This window comes from Erinaceus europaeus, chromosome 17 (assembly GCF_950295315.1).
Source record: "Erinaceus europaeus chromosome 17, mEriEur2.1, whole genome shotgun sequence".
NCBI classification, from domain to species: domain Eukaryota; kingdom Metazoa; phylum Chordata; class Mammalia; order Eulipotyphla; family Erinaceidae; genus Erinaceus; species Erinaceus europaeus.
In genome coordinates, this window is record NC_080178.1 from 81,105,285 (window position 1) to 81,128,670 (window position 23,386).

General features: G+C 42.1%; 1 protein-coding gene across 5 annotated transcripts in view; it reads right to left on the minus strand.

The window, feature by feature from the left end:
• WEE1 (WEE1 G2 checkpoint kinase) overlaps positions 1 to 23,386 on the minus strand; it is a 42,591-nt gene that overhangs the window by 7,549 nt on the left and 11,656 nt on the right. For 2 of the 5 annotated variants that reach the window (XM_060177203.1, XM_060177202.1), the window contains exons 7-12: positions 19,493 to 19,639; positions 13,236 to 13,331; positions 6,345 to 6,430; positions 4,534 to 4,704; positions 4,301 to 4,446; positions 2,373 to 2,461 (exon numbers count right to left, since the gene is read on the minus strand). In XM_060177203.1, the coding sequence (XP_060033186.1) occupies positions 2,373 to 2,461; positions 4,301 to 4,446; positions 4,534 to 4,704; positions 6,345 to 6,430; positions 13,236 to 13,331; positions 19,493 to 19,639 (735 nt within the window). Of the gene's footprint in view, positions 1 to 1,151; positions 2,462 to 4,300; positions 4,447 to 4,533; positions 4,705 to 6,344; positions 6,431 to 13,235; positions 13,332 to 19,492; positions 19,640 to 23,386 lie in introns of those variants that run through there. The other 3 variants (XM_060177204.1, XM_060177206.1, XM_060177207.1) reach the window with 3 other exon arrangements.

A 23,386-nucleotide genomic window follows, 5' to 3' on the forward strand; every position in this document is an offset into this window, starting at 1 on the left:
GAGTCGGGTGGTAGCGCAGCGGGTTAAGCGCACGTGGCACAAAGTGCAAGGACCGGCGTAGGAATCCCGGTTTGAGCCCCCGGCTCCCCACATGCAGAGGAGTCGCTTCATAGGCGGTGAAGCAGGTCTGCAGGTGTCTGTCTTTCTCTCCCCCTCTCTGTCTTCCCCTCCTCTCTCCATTTCTCTCTGTCCTATCCAACAATGGCAATATCAATAACAACAATAATAACTACAACAATAAAACAACAGGGGCAACAAAAGGGAAAGTAAGTAAGTATATTTTAAAACTCTTAAAACAGGTGACACACCTGTGAACAAAAGGCAGAAGGATTTTGCAGCACCTGTTTTCATCTGACCACCAGGCTTTCCGTTTAGATTCTAAACGGTCAGAAAAAGATGCCAGAGGGGCCTGGAGAGAGCTCGCCTGACAGTGCATTTACCATGTTTAACAAGCCAGGTCTGAGCCTCTGGCCAGTCACATGGGAACACCATGCACAAGTACTGTGATTATCTTTCTTTCCTTCTCTTCAACTTAAAAGAGAAAAGCATCAAGTCCTGGCATGCCCCAGACCCCACCCCAAGAAGCCACAGAATTAGCAGTTACCACTTAAATTTGCTCCCTCAATTTCTAAAAGGTAGCCTCTCAGTGACTTAAAACACTGCCCACTTTAAAGTCCTTCTGTGACTCAGTCTATATTCAATTCACAACTAAAACTATTTTAAGCTATATTTCTTTAAGGTAAGGTGTATAATATGCAATGTGATATGAAATATTAAGTATGACAAAATAATTCTGGAATCCTAAATGTGAACTAAAATCTCCCATCTCAGAATCTATCAAAAGGATGTCCTCTGGAGGGGTAAGGGGTAGCACTCACCAGATACAGAGCAAACTCTATCGTGCACAAGGCCGTGCTGTGCTCTACCTGTCTTCCCCTCTCTCTTCCTCTACCCCTACCCCCCACCCCCAATCTGGAAAGGGAGAAAAGTCCACAGGGAGCAGCGGAATATACACAGGTGCAAAGCCCCAGGCATGACCAGGGGGAGGAAGTGCCCTTTGCTCTCAGTATAATAAAGGCATTCTACCCCTTTTGAATGTAGTGGTAACGTACATCGTATAAAGCAAGCACCACAGCATATACTAGAAAAGGTAAGCTCAGAGTGACTTTTAATACGCCAAATCAATGTTAGTAAGACACAAGTCAAACAGACAAGTGCAAGCACTGGAAACCAAAATAGGAAAACAAACAATAGAAAATTTCTGGGCTTACCCCCCAACATCTGCTAGCCACTTTTAGTCAAATGGCTAATCACAAATAAAATATATTTTTGAAAAACTTGGGATAGTCAGAAGTCATTCTGGCATTTCAGCTATGTACAGTGTCACCGAGATTAGTTTATATACACAAATATTGAAGAGAAACTGGGCAAAACACTTAAAAACAAACTAATAATACAATCCAGTACAAAACTCGGGAAGAGTGAAGAACATTTTAAAAAGAGCCAAGGAAGAGCATCATCAGGCAAAATTACAACACCAGTAATGTTTACACTACAGTAATACAGCATTTCAAAGAGGGGAAAGAAAGGTGCATTCCACCAATGCACTAGCTTCCAAGTTTATGGGGGCAGGAAGGCAAACAGCTGCTTTAACAGGAGCAGCTACCTATTCACATAATTGTTTTCAAAAGAAAGCCTATTAACAACGATGATTGTTTAATGCTACAATTTACAGCAAAGACAAATCTAAAATAGCAGCAAATTCACAAGGCAATACTTCCACAGAACATTCCATGGTTCATGCAGTGCCTACAAAGTGCTCCCAGTTAGACATACAAGTGTAATTCACAATTAAAAAAGAAGAAGGAACGTGAGATTGACACACAGGTACACTGAAGATGAATGTCAATGAGTCTTTCAGCATTCCCCCTTTCCGGGGACGATTGTTTGTAATAAAGCCCTTGAGTCCTCTTTATAGGCCACTACAAGGAAAGAGAACCTTTTATTACAACACAACAGCAAACCATAAGCAGCACACCACCATAGTGGTTAACCCTGGAAAGGCTGGTGAACATCCAACAGCAACTGACACCCTTCAAATAAACTGCTAAGAGCAGGTGAAAGCCTGAAGCAGCAATGCTCAGTTACAACTTCTAACTGGACTTCACAAGTCAAAGTCCTAAACGGTATTTCAGTAAAACTATTGACACAGACTGAGAAAAAAAAAATGCAAACTGCATTCTAGCAGTGATTTCAACCTAGCTTCCTCTTGTCACAGTTTTTAGGGGGAGGTGGGGAATGAGTAGTTCAGTATATGGTAAGACTGACAGATCGGTTCATTTTCTTTCCAATAAGTCGAGATGTTCTATTACTCTGGGTGGTGGACCGAGTGGTCATCCTGTCTGTGAAGAGTGCTCTTTCCTCAGCAGCAGCTTTGGCCATCTGGGCTTTCTTAAGTTCTCTGAAAATACAAAAATATGAAATAAGACTTTTCAGCTACTATTTTACTCTAGAAAGGAATCCCAAGAAGTTAAACATAAACTATATTATCAATTGGGAGAGCTTGAAATGCAATCATTATTATAGAGGAGAGCAAAAACACAATATGAAACTTTAGCTTCTGCTTGAAAATAACCCATGAAAATTTGAATGTTAGAATTAAAATATCATATATATTTAGATACCAGTAATAAAGATGCTAGTGATAACTTTGGACCTGAATAACAAATAATTTCAAGAGACCAGGCAGTGGTGCACTTGGTTGAGAAGACATGTTACAATATACAAAGCTCCAGGTTCAAGCCCACGGTCCCCACCAGCAAGACAGCATTATGACACAGTGCTGTAAGGTTTTCCCCTCTCTCTACCTCGCTTTTCCCTCTCGTTTTGGTCTCTAGTAAATAATAAAAGATGAAAGTAATTTTAAATAAAACTAATTCTTAACTGTGAAAATATAACACATTATCTACCAAACATCTACCAAACTGGTAAGAAAAAATTATGATTTAAGTTAACTATGAAAGCAAACTAGTTACAATTAATAGTTAATATACCAAGTCGGTTATCTTAGGTTAGTCTAAATGTTAACAAAGTGAATGAATTAGAGTAAACATGCCAATCACTTTCAAAAAATGCCTATGGTCATTCAGATTAAACTAACTGACATTAATTTCATTCTCTTGTAAAAAAACAAGAAGAACAGGGGTCGGGGAGTAGCACACCAGATTAAGAGCGTACAGTTCAAAGCGCAAGGATCCCAGTTCAAGCCCCCAACTCCCCACCTGCAGGAGGGGTTGCTTCACAAGCTGTGAAGCCAGTCTGCAAGTGTCTTTCCTCACTCTCTTGATTTCTCACTGTCCTATCCAACAACCAACGACAACAACAAGTACAACAAGGCTACAACAACAAGGGCAACAAAAGGGGAAGAAAAAAAAAAGGCCTCCAGGAGCAGTGGATTCATGGTGCAGGCACTGAGCCCCAGCAATAACCCTGGAGGCAAAAAAAAATAAAAAAATAAAAAATGAAATGGAAACAATGGCCTCCGTGGTGGTCCAGGAGGTGGCACAGTAGATAAAGCATCGGACTCTCAAGCATGAGGTCCTGAGTTCAATCCCTGGCAGCACATGTACCAGAGTGATGTCTGGTTCTTTCTCTCTCCTCCTATGTTTCTCCTTAATAAATAAATAAATTTTTTTTTTTTTTTTTTTTTTTTTTTTTTAGAAAAATGGCCTCCAGGAGCAGTGGATTTGTAGTGCAGGCAACAAACCTCAACAATAACCCTGGAGGCAAAAAATTCAAATAAGCAGAACAGAATGTTGCAAGGAAAATGTCACTTTATGATAAGCATTGAGGAAAGAATGTGACAGGCTCAGTTAGCTTGTGCTGAAATTTAGGGATTTAGTATTACAACACGTGCACATATGTCTTGTCTTAAAAAACTGGAAGCCCATGATCTCCAAGGTTAGAAACAATAAAAACATATACATCAAATACTAATTGAAAGAAGAAATCCTCAAACATCTAACATATCAAAACACTATGTTTTTTTCTTTTTCTTTTTTTTTTAAGTATTTTATTTATTTTATTTTTGAGAGAGATACACCAGAATACTGCACAGCTCTTGCTTATTGTGGTGCGGGGGATTGAACCCGGGACTTCGGAGTCCCAAGCACAAGAGTCTTTTTGCATTACCATTATGCTGTCTACCCTGCCAACACTATGGTTTTCTTTAGTGTAAGGTTCAAGTAACTTCTCATTAAAATTTGAAAATAACAAAGTCAAAACAAAAAACCTCACTTACTTCTGCAAAAGTGAATTTTTGAACTTTTCAGCATTCAATTCTATCCGTAGTTGTTCGGCACTCTTTCTAGAGGCGGACAGCAACACTGAATGCTTGACCAGTGCCATTGCTGAAGGTCTTCTCTCAGGATCGGGGTGAATCATGACCTTAAAAGAGAAGTAAAATGTAGGTAAGGCCATTCAGCTAAAACATGGAGCCAAGTCAATAAAGAGCTTGGTGTATAAGATGCCTACTTTTAGCAACTCTGTAAATTCATGAGCGAGCACTTGAGGAATCCGCGGTAATCTGCCCTGTCTGATTTCATGCCACTGGTCTCCATTCCTAGGAAGAGGCTCAGCGCCAGCAGCACATACTACTGTGAGGGCAAGGGCGAAAATATCCGCTTTCGGTAGATGGGTGTAATTCTGTAAATTAAGAAGAATGGGGAAAAGTTAAGTGAAAAGAATGAAGGAATTATATCGACAAGAATAACTAGAGAGCAAATCAAAGTCAGACAACAATGACTGAGATGACAAGTATGGCTAAATTAAAACATCCAACAAATAAATATTTAAGAAACAATTACAGAAGTATGAGACAGTAAATTCATCTCTAAAAACTGAGTATCTCGTGGGCCGGGCAGTGGCACGTGTGCTAGAGTGTGGCAGTGTGCACACATCACAGGGCACACAGGCTCCTGCTGAAGCTGCTCTTTCCCACCTGTGGGGAAACTTCACCAGTGGTGAGTGACTGATGCAGGTACCTCTCGCCCTCCTGCTTCCCTCTCAACTTCTATGTCTATCCAAAATAAATTATTTCACTTATAATAAATAAATCCTAGTCCAAGTCAACAATGGTTCAAAAAAAAAAAAAAAAAAAGAGCAAGCTATCTCTGTTTCTGAGCATTTATGAGAACTATGTTGGCTGGGCAGGGGTGAGGGGGTGGTGGTGATAGGACTTACTAAATTCGGGAATCGGGCTGTAGTGCAGCGAGTTAAGCGCAGGTGGCACAAAGTGCAAGGACCGGCATAAGGATCCTGGTTCAAGCGAGCCCTGGCTCCCCACCTGCAGGGGAGTCGCTTCACAAGCGATGAAGCAGGTCTGCAGGTGTCTATCTTTCTCTCCCCCTCTGTCTTCCTCTCCTCTCTCCATTTCTCTCTGTCCTATCCAACAACGACAACAACAATAATAACTACAACAATAAAACAACAAGGGCAACAAAATAAATTGATTAATTAATAATTATTATTTATTTATTTATTTTTTTAAAAGAACTTACTATATTCCTGTAATCTTATAATCTTGTAAATCACTATTGAATCATTAAAAGGGGGGGGGGGGTCGGGCGGTTTTGCAGTGGGTTAAGCGCAGGTGGCGCAAAGCACAAGGACCAGCGTAAGGATCCTGGCTCGAGCCCCCGGCTCCCCAACTGCAGGGGAGTCACTTCACAGGCGGTGAAGCAGGTCTGCAAGTGTCTGTCTTTCTCTCTCCCCCTCTCTTCTATCCACTTCTCTCTGTCCTATCCAACAACAACATCAATAATAACTACAACAATAAAACAAGGGGATAAATAAATATTTTTTTTGAAAGGTGGGGAAGCAATGGGATCACACAGCTTATCTGCTTTTTCAACTTTCATTCAAAACACCTATCAAGAAAAAATGTCATACTTTGGGAGTCAGGCTGTAGCACAGCGGGTTAAGCACAGGTGGTGCAAAGCACAAGGACCGGCATAAGGATACCGGTTCGAACCCCGGCTCCCCACCTGCAGGGGAGTCGCTTCACAGGCGGTGAAGCAGGTCTGCAGGTGTCTATCTTTCTCTCCTCCTCTCTGTCTTCCCCTCCTCTCTCCATTTCTCTCTGTCCTATCCAACGACGACAACAACAATAATAACTACAACAATAAAACAAGGGCAACAAAAGGGAATAAATAAATAAAATAAATATTTAAAAAAGTCATACTTTATGAAATGGTGCAATTAACTATGTATCATAATTTGCTTAATTATCTCTACTGATATTAGAGTTAAGTATTATGAAAAAAATAACAAAGAAAAAAAACTACCTCCTGCAAAACTTCATTTGCAAGAAAACGGCTATCACCCTCTTCAACCTGTGGACTGGAGATCCTTGTTACATGCCCAAGATCACCTGAAAGAATAATTAAAAAAAAAAAAAATTTAAACTCATGGAGAGGAAACAAGCATATGATAATAGGGAAGTACTTTCATGCCGGAAGCTGTGAAATCCCAGGTCCAATCCAGGTACCGTTATAAGCCAGAGGCGAGCAGCGCACTGGTTAAGAACAAAACAATAGCTCAGGCTGGCAAAACACTTCACCTAGTAAGCTGCTTTACCACCTGTGCCACCCAGATTCAAGCCTGGTCACCAACATGTTTGAGGAAGCCTTCACTGCTGTGGTGTCTCCCCCCCAACCCCCGTCTCTATAGCAAAAACGTAGTCCAGCATACTGACTTCTCATGGTAACAGCAAAAAAGCTAAAACTAAACAAAACATCCCCTTCTTATTTTAAGGTTAATAATATGACACTTTAAAAAAAAAAATCTGTTCTCCTCTCCCGGATCAACTAGGAATACCAAAGGAGACCACCCGGACCGAAACAAGACAGGACTAGAATGACCACAGGAACCCAGTAAATCACCCGTGAGTACAAACACGCGTGGCTGGTGACAGAGAGGAGAGAGGGGCCTAAGGAGAGATTAAGTGACTGCTAAGAGTTCGACAGTTTGTCAGTGGAGACACCACCTCCAGTCTGCTCCACAACAAGGGGACAGCTGAAGGGAGGAGAGGACTCCCCAGAGACTCCCCAAGTGCAACTCTGAGTCTCCATTGCTACTACCCTCAGAATCTGGAGCAGCAACAGGGAGGGACACCAGGGCACAGAGATCTAACCGGGAAACTCAGAAGACCTATACCTTGGTGGCATAGCTGAGGGGCTGTGAAAGTCTCTTTGCATAACCACTGGATTATCTCTGCCACACCCTGCTTTATCTCTTGGTCAGGAGTCAGTGATTAAGCTAAGAAGCCTATTGATAGTTTAAAAGCCCTCAGGCTCCCATAGCCTACAGGGAAGAAAAAAAAAAAAGAGGCTTTTACACCACTGAGCTCCAACTCAGGGATTGAAAAAACTGTTAACATATATAAAATGGTTAAAACAACAAGAAAAAATATTGGAGACTCGAACCAGGATAAGAGTCCAGCTAAAAGTCCTCCAGAGGGTGAAGCACAAAACAACGAGTTCAACATCCAAACATTAGCTAAGGAAATAATAATGGGAGTGAGTAAAGAATTTGAAAAAATTGTAATCAGAAATGCAGGAACAACAAATGAGAAAATGGAAGAAAATTCTAATTATCTCATGGTTATTAGAGAGCTGAAAGCTGAAATCGCTGAGCTAAGAATGCAACTAGCTGAACAAGCTAAAACAGTATCAGAGCAGGGCAACAAAATAGATGAACTCCAGAAAGCAGTAGAGGGCAGAGAGAATAGAATCTATGAGGCTGAAGACAGAATTAGCAAGATTGAGGATGAATTAGAGACAACTAAAAAAGAAGTAAGAGATCTCAAAAAGAGATTAAGAGATGCTGAAAACAACAAGAGTCCTATGGGATGACTTCAAAAGAAACAATATACGCATTATTGGCTTACCAGAGGAAGAAAGAGAAGGGGAGGAAGAAAGCATTCTCCAGGCCATAATAGCTGAAAATTTCTCTAGTCTAGACAACACCAAAGACATAAAGATTCAAGAAGCCCAGAGGGTCCCAAACAGAATTAACCCAGACCTAAAGACACCAAGACACATCATATTTAGAATGGAAAGGAATAAGGATAAAGAAAGGATCCTCAAGGCTGCAAGAGAAAAACAAAGAGTCACCTACAGAGGAAAACCCATAAGATGAGCAGCAGACTTCTCCATACAAACACTACAGGCCAGAAGAGAATGGCAAGATATCTATCGAGTGCTCAATGAGAAAGGCTTTCAGCCAAGAATACTATATCCTGCTAGACTGTCATTCAGACTAGATGGAAGCATCAAAACCTTCTCAGACAAGCAACAGTTGAAGGAAGCAACCATCACCAAGCCTGCCCTGAAAGAAGTTCTGAAAGGTCTCCTACAAACAACCAGACCACCACAAATAGGACATATATCAAAACACTCTAAAACTCTACAAGAATGGCGTTAAAATATCTTCAATCTTTGATATCAATAAATGTCAATGGCCTGAATTCACCTATTAAAAGACACATAGTAGGAAGATGGATGAGAAAACACAACCCAACAATACGTTGTCTACAGGAAACTCACCTACGTCAACAAGACAAACACAGACTTAAAGTGAAAGGATGGAAAACTATCACACAAGCCAATGGCCCACAAAAAAGGGCAGGAACAGCTATTCTCATATCTGACATAACAGACTTTAAAAAAAAAAATCTCATTATTGTGAGCTTGAGCAGATAGATATCCATTGCAGCGGGGGAAATTCCTAGAGACAGACATAGGACAACACTGAAGTTGTTCATTTTGCTGTCCTTTTGGATGTGAACACCGGGTTCTGGGCGGTGGTGCACCAGGTTAGGCATACATAGTATGAAACACAAGGACCTGTGTAAGGATCCCAGTTTGAGCCCCTGGCTCCCCACTTGCAGGGGGAATGCCTTGCAAGTGATGAAGCTGGTCTGTAGGTGTCTGTCTTTCTAGACCCCTTTCCCCTCTCAATTTCATTCTGTCCTATAAAAAAAAATTAAAAAATAGTCACAGGAGCAGTGGATTCATAGTGCCAGCACTGAGCCCCAGCAATAATCCTGTAGGCAAAAAAGAATGTGGACACAAATGCATTTCATGTATGTAATTTCTTTTTAATTTTTTATTATCTTTATTTATTAGATAGAAATCATAGGATGGGGGAAATAGAGACAGAGAAAGAATAAGGGACACCTACAGCATGGCTTTACCACTTGCAAAGCTTTCCCCCTTTAGATAGGGATCACAACATCAAGCAATGTAACAGAAAGGTTCCCAGAAGCAGAACTAGAAGCATACCAATACTCTATGATATAGTATCATGAACTTCATCTCCGTTTCTAATATTGTATAAAACATAATGTGGAATCTTTAACAATGTAGACTTTGAAGAAAGATAGAATTTGAATACAGACTCCACATTCTAGTGGTGTGATCTTGGCTGAGGTATGTAATCTTACAGAGCCTCAACATTCTCAATAGTTAAATAAAAAAGATACAAAGTTTTTCAAAACACAAACTGAATCTTTTTAATATATAGGCTGTGTATTTGATATGCGGACTCTCAAAAGCCTAGACCAAGTAGATCAGAAGCATCCAATAGCACAGCTATATACAAAACACTGGGTACTGTACAGCAAACCATAACAAAAGGACTTTTCAAAGTTAACCCAATTACCAAATAATGTGATGATAACATTAACTATCGATTGTCTTTTTGAACCCTAAGACAGCAGGAACCTCACATCTCCACTACAGAGCCCTTATTTCCCCCAGTCCTGGAACCCTTGGATAGGGCCCACTTTCCCGTATGCCTCTCCCAATCCATATCAAATAATATTGCATCCGCTGATCACAACCTAACCAACGCAACAATTGCCACCTCAACATGCTTCACTTCAGACTTCACTTCCAGAGACTTCACATGTGGAATGACAACCCTTCAGCTTCATTACTCGGGTGAGACCTTTCCTTTCATAGTACACTCTAATTTCATCTCAGGTGGTTCACTTTCTAACAAAGTCCCAAAACCTAGATATACACCAGTTTCTGTGAGAGAGAGCATATCTTCACATGTATCCATAAACTACTGCAAAATATATACCTGAAAGCAGAAGTACACTAGAGTTTGCAGTGAGTACCTCCCTAACACTTCCTCTCCACTATTCCAAGCTTTGGGTCCATGATTGCTCAACAATTTGTTTGGCTTTGTATGTTAACTCTCTTTTCAGTCACCAGGTTCCAGATGCCATCAGGATGCTGGCCAGGCTTCCCTAAACTGAAGACCCCACCAATATGTCCTGGAGCTCCGCTTCCCCAGAGACCTACCCTACTAGGGAAAGAGAGAGGCAGACTGGGAGTATGGACCGACCAGTCAACGCCCATGTTCAGCGGGGAAGCAATTACAGAAGCCAGACCTTCTACCTTCTGCAACCCACAACGACCCTGGGTCCATGCTCCCAGAGGGCTAGAGAATGGGAAAGCTATCAGGGGAGGGGGTGGGATATGGAGATTGGGTGGTGGGAATTGTGTGGAGTTGTACCCCTCCTACCCTATGGTTTTGTTAATTAATCCTTTCTTAAATTAAAAAAAAAAAAAAGAAATAATTAAGATTTAAAAAATCTACACACACACACACATATATATATGCGCCTATATACCTCAAAGTGAAAGTGCTTACTAGTCCTCTGGTTAGACTTAGACCTAATTAAAAAAGGCACCATAGGGGGCTGGGCAGTAGCGCAGCAGGTTAAGCACACATGGTGCAAAGTCCAAGGAGCAGCATAAGAAGCCACTTCGCAAGGGAGTTGGGCAGTGGCACAGCAGTTTAAGCACATGTGGCGCAAAGCTCAAGGACCAGAGTAAGGATCTCGGTTCGAGCCCCCGGCTCCCCACCTGCAGGGGAGTCACTTCACAGGTGGTGAATCAGGTCTGCAGGTGTCTGTCTTTCTCTCCTCCCCTCTCCATTTCTCTCTGTCCTATTCAAGGACATCAATAACCACAACAATGTTAAACAACAAGGGCAACAAAAGGGAAAATGAATATAATTAAAAAAAAAAAAAAGAATCACCTGCAAACCCCCGGCTCCCCATCTACGGGGAGTCGCTTCACAAGTGGTGAAGCGGGTCTGCAGGTGTCTGTCTCTCCTCCTCTGACTTCCCTTCCCCTCTCCATTTCTCTGTCCTATCCAGCAACAACAGTAACTATAACAGTAAAACAAGGGCAATATACATATAGATCTTCTTTAATATTTTATTTATTAATGAGAGAGATAGGAGGGGAATGAGCTCAGGACCTCATGCTTCAGAATCTAATGCTTTATCCACTGTGCCACCTCCTGGACCACAAAAGATATTTTATCTTCTGACAGCATCAGTGTTATTGCCACCCCTTGATAATCTTTAGAACAGTGTATAAACTTAACCAAGAGGTATAGTACCAAAAAGAATACATCAACTAAAGGACAGTTATCGACTCTAGAACAACCTTTATTAATATCATCAAACAAGTAAATGTAGTAAAACTCAAGGTTGCCTTAGACCCCACGAAAATGGTAGGTGTATTTCCCCCCTAACTTGAGGCCAGACCTCATAAACCTAATACCAGTTTAAATACAACATATGACACTCAACATTTTAACAGCTGGGAGAAAGTCTAAGCTTGTCAGATAAAAAAAAGGGACAACAGGGAGTCGCTAAAGGCACGTGGCACAAAGCGCAAACACCGGAGGTAAGGACCCCGGTTCGAGCCCCCAGCTCTCCACCTGCAGGGGCGTCGCTTCACAGGATAGGACATTTCTCTCTGTCCTATCCAACAACGACAACATCAATAACAACAATAACTACAACAACAATAAAAAACAAGGGCAACAAAAGGAAAAACAAATGTGGTGTGTGTGTGTGTACTGCTTCCTGAGAGATAGCAGGGCAGCCTGACAGCATCCACAGCACCATGTAAACACAATGCATCAGGCATCCAAGTCCTAAGCTTTACCTGGTAAGCCACACTCTGGCCACTGGTTCTTCTTTAGCTATTTTACTCCATTTTCTGAAGATTCATTCTATGTATTTCATATAAGATAGTTTCACATGAGGGAGTTGGGCAGTAGCACAGCGGGTAAAGCGCAAGTGGCGCAAAGCGCAAGGACTGGATTAAAGATCCCGGTTCGATCCCTTGACTCCCCACCTGCAACTGAAGCAGGTCTGCAGGTGTCCATCTTTATCTCCCCTCTCTGTTTTCCCCTCCTTGCTCCATTTTTCTCTGTCCTATCCAACAATAACAATAATAACTACAACAATAAAACAAGGGTAACAAAAAGGAATAAATAAATATTTTTTAAAAAGATAGTTTTTTTAAAATATTCACTTATTTATTTCCTTTTTTGTTGCCCTGGTTGTTTTACTGTTGTAGTTATTATTATTGTTGTTATTGATGTCGTTGTTGGATAGGACAGAGAGAAATGGAGAGAGGAGGGGAAGATAGAGAGGGGGAGAGAAAGACAGACACCCGAAAACCTGCTTCACCGCCTGTGAAGCGACTCCCCTGCAGGTAGGGAGCCAGGGGCTTGAACCGGGATCCTCACGCAGGTCCCTGCGCTTTGTGCCACGTGTACTTAGCCCACTGTGCTACAGCCTGACTCCCCAAAAGATAGTTTCATATGAAAGACAGAGAAAAGTCAGAACAATACTCCAGTATAAACAGCTATTTTTCTTTTTTTTTTTTTCCCTCCAGGGTTATTGCTGGGCTCGGTGCCTGCACCATGAATCCACCGCTCCTGGAGGCCATTTTTCCCCCTTTTTGTTGCCCTAGTTGTTGCAGCCTCGTTGCGGTTATTATTGCCATTGTTGACGTTGCTTTGTTGTTGGATAGGACAGAGAGAAATGGAGAGAGGAGGGGAAGACAGAGAGAGAGGGGAGAGAAAGACAGACACCTGCAGACCTGCTTCACTGCCCGTGAAGCGACTCCCCTGCAGGTGGGGAGCCGGGGGCTCGAACCGGGATCCTTATGCCGGTCCCTGCGCTTTGCGCCACGTGCGCTTAACCCACTGCGCCCACCTCCCGACTCCCACAGCTATCTTTCTTAAGCTATTTTAGTTACTGACGAGAAAGCAAGTCAGAGCATTGCTTTGAAATGCAGTAGCAGGAACTGAACTCGCCCCGCCTGGGTATCTCTCACCTTCTGGCAGCTCACCTATTTTAAACATGACTTTGTTGGACATCCAGTCATCTTCATCTCCTTCTTCAGAGGCAGCATTTGGGATTGAGGTTCGAGAAATGAAAATGTTACCTGCCAAAGAATTATATATGTAAGCCACAATAATAGTATATACATCCAAGTCTACAAGAAAGTTGATCAGAATAATCCAGAAAGCTTTTAAAAATACAGATTCGGGGGGAGTCGGGCTATAGCGCAGCGGGTTAAGCGCAGGTGGCGCAAAGTACAAGGACCAGCATAAGGATCCCGGTTCGAACCTCGGCTCCCCACCTGCAGGGGAGTCGCTTCACAGGCGGTGAAGCAGGTCTGCAGGTGTCTGTCTTTCTCTCCCCCTCTCTGTCTTCCCCTCCTCTCTCCATTTCTCTCTGTCCTATCCAATAACATCGACAACAATAATAACTACAACAATAAAACAACAAGGGCAACAAAAAGGAATAAATAAATAAAATACAGATTTGGGGGCCAAGTGGTGGCACACCTGGTTAAGAGCATACATGATAGTGCACAAGGACCTGGGTTCAAGCCCCTGGCCCCACCTGCAGGGGGAAAGCTTCACAAGTGGTAAAAGCAGGGCTTTACCTATCTTTCCCTATCTCCCCCACCCCTCTCAATTTCTCTCTGTCTCTATCTAGTAATAAACAGATATTAATACACAGATATATATAGATTCTCAGGGGCCAGGTGGTAGTAAGTACACTCGGTTAAGCACACATGGCGTAAAGTGTAGGGGCCAGCACAGGGATTCCGGTTCAACTGGAAGCCGGGCAGTAGCGCAGCGGGTTAAGTGCATGTGGCACAAAGCGCAAGGACCAGCCTAAGGATCCCGGTCTGAGCCCCCAGCTCCCCTCCTGCAGGGGTTCCAGTTCAAGCCCTCTCCCCCCACCCTGCAGGGGGGTTGCTTCACAAGCAGTGAAGCAGGCCTGCAAGTGTCTATCTTTCTCTCCCCTGCTGTCTCCCCCCTCTTGATTTCTCTCTGTCCTATCCAACAACAGCAATAGCAACAACAACTATGGCAACAAAATGGGAAAAATGGCCTCCAGGAGCAGGGGATTCATAGTGCAGGCACCCAGCCCCAGCAATAACCCTAGAGGCAAAATATATATATTCTCAGCTTGAGTGGCAGCACACCTAGATAAGCACACAATATTACAATTCAAAAGGACCCAGGTTCAAGTCCCTGGTCCCCAACTACAAGGGTGAAGCTTCACACGTGATGAAACAGTGCAGCAAATGTCGCTGTCACACCCTCCCCTCTGAATTTCTGTCCTGCCGAATAAATACACACATACACCCTCCCCATTCTAATCCAAGTCCAGTAAGTATAAGATTCTCAGCAAACGAATACAGGTCCATGAAGGATGATAAATGAGATAGTGGGGGTTGTATTGTTAAGTGGGAAACTGGGGAATGTTATGCATGTACAAACTATTGTATTTACTGTTGAATGTAAAACATTGATTCCCCAATAAAGAAATAAATTAAAAAAAAAAAAAAAAAGATTCTCAGCAACCAGGAACCGAGGCTCTGGTTTCTACAAACATACTTCTTGGACTAGCATTTCTCCTTGACTCCTGGAAACCATGTAATTAGGCTCTTGTCATATACATTATGATCTTTAGTTTTTATTACTTAGAAGTAATACAAATGCCAATAAATGTAATTTGCGGTATTCCCCAAACATAAATTTTAATCTAATGGTATAAGCCTGATATGATAAGATTCACTTAGTAGTGAGTTTGATCACATAGCAATGGTTCACTACTTCCAGTAAAAATATCTCATTTTTTCCCTTCAAATACAGGTAAGCTCATGATTAGGTTGTTAGAAGCAGACAGCATGCTAATAATTTTATCAGTAGAATAATAAGTTAATGGGCAGAGGAAACATAATGGTTATGCAAACACTCATGCCTGAGGCTCCTAAGCCCCAGGTTCAATCCCCCGCACCACCATAAGCCAGAGCTGAGCAGTGCTCTGGTGTTTCTGTGTGTGTATGTTTCTCTCTCTGCATCTCTCTCAAAAATAAAATTAATAAAAATAATTTTTTAAACTTGTTTTTAAAAAAAGAAGTTAAGGGCAACAAAAGGGAATAAATAAATATTTAAAAAAAGAAGTTAATAAATGTACATTCACTGGAGTCATGTTTCCAGTACTATATTTATAAGGCATTATTTTTCGTGGTATTTGTAAATTTGACATTTACTCTTCATACACTTTATTTTTCCCTTTTGTTGTCCTTTTTTATTGTTGTTGTAGTTGTTGTTGTTATTGATGTCGTTGGTATTAGGACAGAGAGAAATCAGGAGAGGAGGGGAAGACAGGGGGAGAGAAAGACAAACACCTGCAGACCTGCTTCACCGCCTGTGAAGTGACTTCCCTGACTGCCTTGCATGAGGGGAGCCAGGGACTCGAACCGGGATCCTTACGCGGGCCCTCGTGCTTTGCGCCACCTGCGCTTAACCCGCTGCGCCGGTCCTTGGGCTTTGCGTCATGTGCACGTAACCCACTGCACTACCACCTCAGTCCCACACTTTTTTTTTTTTGCCTTCAAGGTTATTGGTGGGTCTTAGTGCTTGCACTACAAATCCACTGATCCTAGAAGGTATTTTTTCCCTTTTGTTGCCCATGTCATTTATAGTTGTTATTGCTGTCGCTGTTGTTGGATAGGACAAGAGAAATAGAGAGGAGGGGAAGACAGAGGGGTAAGAGAAAGGCAGATACCTGCAGACCTGCTTAAAACCTAACCCTACAGACCTGCTTCACCACTGATGAAGCAACTCCCCAGTAGGCAGGGAGCCAGGGGCTCAAACCTGGATCCTTACGATGGTCCTTGCACTTCACACCATGTGTGCTTAACCCACTGCACTACTGCCTGGCCCCTTAATTTTTTTTTTTTAATTGCCACTGAAGTTATTCCCCCACAGGCAGGGAGTGGGGCTAGAACCCAGGTCCTTGTTCATAGTAATATGTACACTTAGTCAGGTTGCCACAAGCCAGCCCCTCACCTTAATATTGTAAGCTTTTTTGTGTGCAAATTAAGGTAGGAGTATTAGAAAACCTTACAATTCACATTAGTCTAAAGATGTCCTTCCTAGTGGTCTGGGAGGTGGTGAAGTGGATAAAGCATTGGGCTTTCAAACATGAGGTCCTGAGTTAAATCCCCAGCAGCACATGTACCAGAATGATATCTGGTTCTTTCTCTCCTCCTATCTTTCTCATGAATAAATAAAATCTTAAAAAAAAAAAGATGTTTTTCTATATGAAAACAAAAATTTACTGTCATTAATAAACAAATAAATTAACAACACATAATTAAAATAAGTGGGTAGAATGATTTATATTCATAGGAATCATGTTTCCATATCTTTTTAATTTTTTTATATTTATTTATTTTTCCTTTTGTTGCCCTTGTTTTTCATTGTTGTTGTAGTTATTGTTGCTGTTACTGATGCTGTCATTTGTTGGATAGGACAGAAAGAAATGGAGGAGGGGAAGACAGAGAGAGGGAAAGACAGATACCTGCAGACCTGCTTCAATCACCTGTGAAGCAACGCCCCTGCAGGTGAGGAGCCAGGGGCTCGAACCGGGTTCCATACACCAGTCCTTGTGCTTTGCGTCACATGCGCTTAACCCTTTGCGCTATCGCCGACTCCCATTTCCATATATTTTAAAAAAGATTAAATCCAACTTAAAAACACCTAGTCTAAAATGCATAGTTTGAATCTATCAATGTTTTAGTGATTAATTTCAATTTACAAGTAAAGGAGAGAAAAGAATAATGAATATGGGGTCCCGGAGCCTAAGCATGCCAGTCTTTTTACATAACCATTACACTATCTCTCAGATTAGGTACTTTTTTTTGTAAGTGGGGAGAAAAGTAAGAAAAGGAGAATGGGGGGCTGGGTGGTGGTGCACCCAGGTGAGCACACACACTGCCTGTCACGTCCAAGAACCTGCGTCCAGCCCTGACTCCCCACCTGGGTGGTGGTGCACCCAGGTGAGCACACACACTGCCTGTCATGTCCAAGAACCTGCGTCCAGCACTGACTCCCCACCTTCAGGGAGGGATGAGTGGTGAAGCAGGTCTACAGATGTCTATCTTTCTCTGTCTCAAACCTATCAAATAAAATAGAAAAAGAAAAAGAAAAACTGGCTGCCACTGGGAGTGGTAGATTCATAATGCCAGCAGAGCTCAAGGGATAACTCTAGTGGCAATTAAATAAACAAATGAATTAATTAATGAGAAACAGATATAGTGCAAGATTCTGAAATGAATACTAGTTTAAACTTCGGTCAATTAGGATAATTGTTATATGCTCTGTTTAGAAGATAAAGATTTACTGAAGGGGACTGGGCACTGGGGCACCTGGTTATGCACACCTGACCATGCTCACTGACCCAGCTTTAAGCCCCTGCTCCCCACCCACAGGAGAAATGCTTCAGAAGCAGTGAAGTAGGTCTGCAGGTGTCTCTCTTTCTCTGTCCCTCTCTACCTCCCCCCATCCTGAATTTCTCTCTGTCTTATCCAATAAAAAAACCACTCTTATGGGTGGGGTGTAGAGCATAATGGTTAATGCAAAGAAACTTTCCTGCCTGAGACTTCCCAAGTCCCAGGTTGAATCCCCCACACCGCCATAAGCCAGAGCTAAGTAGTGCTCTGGAAAAAATAAACAAATAAATAAAAACCACTCTTACCCTAATTCATACACCAGGACCCCAAATTTCCCTGCCAAACCCTCCTTCCTGAGAATCCTTTGCTTCAGTGCAAAACACCAAACACAGCTCAAGTTTTACTTATGTTCCCCTTGTATCCTTTTTCAGTTTGTGTTAATAATTCCTGTGATACTTTATTTTCTGGATATGACAGTAGCATCTTCAGTGTTTCACTGTGACACTAAGTGGTTCCCATAAAACACATTTTTTGTCATATACAGGGAAGATGCAACAATTTTCCTCAGCTTTCAATAGAAGTGAATCATTGCCACCCCGTTGGCTGGGGCCCTAGTCAGGGAGTCCTGGGATTCCCAAACAGACATGATGGGCCTAGACCTCAAATAAATCTCTCTCTCCATTGTTACCGGTCATCTCTATCAGGAACAACAAAAAAAGACCCCTTTATGGCCCCCATAGCACCTTGCCCTCAACTTGGATCAACAACAGTAGAGAGTGTTCCATCCTCTGAAGGGAGGCTGGACAACATACTCTATGCTACACCTGAGGAAGATGGGTCCTGATATTGGGGCAGCTTGGAATGTTCCTACTCATGACCACAGAATATGAGCTCAGACCTACAGGGATGCAGAGGTCACATAGGCTCCTAAGATGAATATGGGCCCCAGATCACATCAAATCAATGGGATTTACAGTCAATAAGATTTATACCCCTTTCCCATATTAGGGAGCTACTCTCTTCCCTCATCCAGCTTTCTGTCCCTTTTTCAGCCATGACATCACCTCCCCAGACAATAACTTGCATCCACTTGCATATCAGATTTCAGAGAGGGAAAAAAAAAAAAAAAAAAAACACTACTATAGCCACAGGCCCTTTGAAATATAAGTAAAATATGCCTACTAGCTATGGAGGACCCCCCAAATCTTCATTTACACTATTCCAGCCTCTAGGTCCATGGTGGGTCAACAATTTGTTTGGCTTTGTGTGCTCTCTTTTCAGCCACCAGGTTCCAGATGCTAGCATTATGCCGACCAGACTTCCCTGGACAGACGACCCCACCAATATGTCCTGGAGCTCCGCTTCCCCAGAGCCCTGCCCCACTAGGGAAAGAGAGAGACAGGCCGGGAGTATGGATCCACCTGTCAACGCCCATGTTCAGCAGGGAAGCAATTACAGAAGCCAGACCTTCCACCTTCTGCTCCCCACAGTGACCCTGGGTCCATACTCCCAGAGGGATAGAGAATAGGAAAGCTATCAGGGGAGGGGAGGGGATGGGATACAGAGTTCTGGTGGTGGGAATTGTGTGGAGTTGTACCCCTCTTATCCTATGGTTTTGTTAATATCTTCTTTTTAAAATAAATTAAAAAAAAATTTTTTTAAGTGAATCATTTTGGTTTTTCTTTTTTGGGGAGACAAGAAAACGGGTGAGTGGAAGTCATAAAATAATATTATTAAGTGGGTCAAAAGTCATTCAAAACTAACAAAAAATGGTAAGACATCTACTTTTATATTGTTTTAATAATCTATCATCCCAAAGAACACAGAGGATCTATAATACTTACTAGGCTTTATATCCATGTGGACCAAAGACATTGAGTGAATATACCTCAGACCCCGGCCAACTTGCAAAAGGAGATCCTTCAACTCTACTTCTGAAAAGTAACTCATGCTCCTGTAGTTTTCACTTATGGCATCAGCTAAACTTCCACCTAACAAATACAGAAATTAATTAGTAAATAATTTTATTCCACCAGAACAATGCTCAGCTCTAGCTTATGGTGGTACAGGGAATTGAATCTGGGACCTCTTGGGTCTCAGGCATGAAATCTTTTGTATAACCATTATGCTGTCACCCCCTTCCACACTCTCTCCCCTTTTTAACATTTTTTGTTTATTTTGTATAGACAGAATCTGAGAGGGAAAAGGAGGATTAGGGAGGGAGAGACAGACAGAGAGAGAGAGAGACAGAGAGAGAGAGAGAGACACCCGCAACACTGTTCCACCACTTGTGAAGCGTCTCCTTGCAGGTGGAGACCAGAGCCTGACTCCTGGTTCTCAGACACTGTAATGTGTGTGCTTTACCACGTGCCACTACCCGGCCCCACTGGTGGCTTCTTCCTTCTGAAATAGTTTCCCCTATCCTTACTGAATAACCAGAATCAAAGAAAGTGTTTTATAGGCTAAAGTAAATAGCATAATGGTTATGCAAAGAGACTCTCATACCTGAAGGGAAAGTTTTTATAAGACCTATTCCCTTCAAACTGACTACAAAACTAAAGAAAAAAACAGCAACAAACGGATCCTCCTTCCCAGAGTAAACCAATGTTAGCAGTTTCTTAGAGAACTTCAGCTTATTTAAATGGTAACTCATTAGCCAATCTCCTAATAATGAACCTAAAAATGTTTAAGAGTTTATTTATTCATAAGAAAGACAGGAGAGAGAGAACCAGACATCACTTTGATACATGTGCCACTGTACCACCTCCTAGACCACAATTTTTTAAATCTTTTGTTTTTTTTTTTGCCTCCAGGGTTACTGCCTGGGTTCAGTGCCTACACCATGAATCCACTTTTCCTGGAGGCCATTCCCCCCCTTTTTTGCCCTTGTTGTTGTAGCCTTGTTGTGGTTATTATTGTTATTATTGATGTTGTTCGTTGTTGAATAGAACAGAGAGAAATGGAGAGAGGAGAGGAAGACAGAGGGGGAGAGAAAGACAGACACCTGCAGACCTGCTTCACCGCCTGTGAAGTGACTCCCCTGCAGGTGGGAAGCCGGGGGCTCAAACTGGGATCCTTACCGTGGGTCCTTGCACTTCGAGCCACGTGCGCTTAACCTGCTGCGCTACCGCCCCACCCAACTTTTAAAATCTTTTAACTCAGGACTTCGTGCTTGTAAGTCCAGGGCTCTCTGCCACTGCAACACTTCCTAGCTGCTTTTGAATGCTTTTTGTGTTTTTTACCCCATCCCAACCTTTCTCTGTGATGGGTATTTTTTTAAGAGTTCCCATGTCTTTACTGATATGTGCTATGGTCAAGTAAATAATTATACAATTTACTGTGTCTTTTAAAAACAAAATAATGGGTCAAAGAGTACATACAATGTTATGTGTATAGTGTTACTTTATAAAATATAGTGTAAATTTTTATTTATTTAAACTTTTCTTAAAAAAAAGATTTTATTTATTTATTAATGAGAAATATAGGAGGAGAGAAAGAGCCAAGCAGCACTCTGGCACATGTGCTACTGGGGACTGAACTCAGGACCTCATACTTGAGAGTCCAATGCTTTATCCACTGCGCCACCTCCCGGACCACAGTAAATTTTTATTTTTTTAAATATTTTATTTATTAATGAAGAAAATAGGGAGAGAGAGAAGAACCAGACATCACTCTAGTACATGTGCTGTATATACATTAAAAAATTACTATACATTAAAAAAATTATTCTAGTGGTCTAGGAGGTGGTGCAGTAGATAAAGCACTGGATTCTCAACCATGAAGTCCCAAGTTCAATCCCTGGCAGCACATGTACCTGAGTGATGTCTGGTTCTTTTCTCTCTCTGCCTATCTTCCTCATGAACAAATAAATAAGTTCTTTAAAAAAAAAAAAATTATTCTAGGGAGTCGGGCAATAGTGCAGTGGGTTAAGTGCAGGTGGCACGAAGTGCAAAGACCGGCTTAAGGATCCCAGTTCAAGCCCCCAGCTCCCCATCTGCCAAGGAGTCACTTCACAAGCGGTGAAGCAGGTGTCTGTCTCTCTCTCTCTCTTTCTCTGTCTTCCCCTCTTGTCTCCATTTCTCTGTGTTCTATCCAACAATGACGACAACAATAAGAACTACAACAATAAAACAACAAAAGCATCAAAAAGGAATAAATATTTTTTAAAAACTTATTCTAGTGTTCCAGGGATGTGGTGCAGTGAATAAAGCACTGGACTAATTAAAAGTTTCTACAGCTGAGTCATTTCTGTCTAGAATTTTGTGAAAGAGCTTAAAGTGGGGTGGTCCGGGAGGTGGCACAATGGTAAAGCATCAAATTCTCAAGCATGAGGTCCCAGGTTCAAACCCCGGCAGCACATGTATCAGAGTGATATCTGGTTCTTTCTCTCTCCTCCTGTCTTTCTCATAAATAAGTAAATAAATAAATAAGCTTAAAGTGGATAGTCCACACCATAAACGCCAAGGTTTGACTGTCTCTATATAAAAGAAGCAAGAGTGCACTCTGTGACAGTGTGCTTGAAGTGCTAAAGTTTTTTCTTTCCATCACAGTGCTTCACTACAGGTACATCCCCCAACCCCGAAGTGAAAGAGGAGAGACACCAAACACTATTGCACTGCTCATGAAGCTTCCCCTTCCAATGATGCTCCCCACATGGTAGCTGGAGGTTTGACCCGAGGCCTTGTTCATGGTAAAGTGTGCACCCTACCAGGTGAGTCTGTCTCTCTGAGATCAAGCAGTGCAGCCAGGAAGGTGGCTCAGTAACTTGTATGCCTGAGGGCCCAGGTTCAATACCCAGAGTGGTTACTTTATTTTCTTTCTCCCCCATCAAAATATGTATTTAAATTTAAAATAAAAAGACAAAGAGACAAGCTTGATTTCTAATGGGTTTGGCAACTATTGCTGGAGCAGTTAGTTCCTTCTATCTCATTACAGGTAGAGGTAAAGATAAGAAAGTACTAATCTGATAATTCTATCATTTCACTTCATATTTCAGGTTTCTCTTTCTTTTCGTTTTTCTATACTTCTAGAGGGTGGGAATTTCAACCTAACACCAAAACAAAAGGCTTAAAAAATAACTGCGATAACAGAGTCAGTTAAGGGTTAGTTAATCAGCAAGTGTAAATGACTAATTTCAGAATTCATATTCCTTCGAAGGAAGGAGAGAAATCTGAAGATCAAGCATATCACTAGGGCATTCTGAGCTTTATGTGGAGAGATGGAGTGTGGAAAGGAAAACAAAAAGTAAGAAAAGGAAGAGCACAAAGATTATCAAGACAATCTTACTTCATCCATGCCGAACAAGCAGCCACAGGAATAAAGTGACCACCCTGTTTCTCCAAGGCCTGCTCACTTTTGTCCCTCCAGGGTTATCATTGGGGCTAGGTGCCTGCACTAGGAATCCACTGCTCCTGGAGGCCAGCTTTTTTTCCATTGCTGTTGCTGCCGTTGTTGTTAGATGGGATAGAGAGAAATCGAGAAAGGAGGGGAAGAGAGAGAGGGAGAGCGAAAGTAAGACACCTGCAGACCTGCTTCACCGCTTGTGAAGCAAACCCCCTGCAGGCGGGGAGCCGGGGGCAGGAACCAGGATCCTTACACCTGCCCCTGCACTTCGCATTATATGCGCTTAACTCGGTGTGCTAACACCGGGCGGCCCCCAAGATCTATATTCTTTTTCTTTTTTAAAAATTTTTTATCTGTATTTATTATAGCATAGAGACAGAGAGAAATTGAGAAGT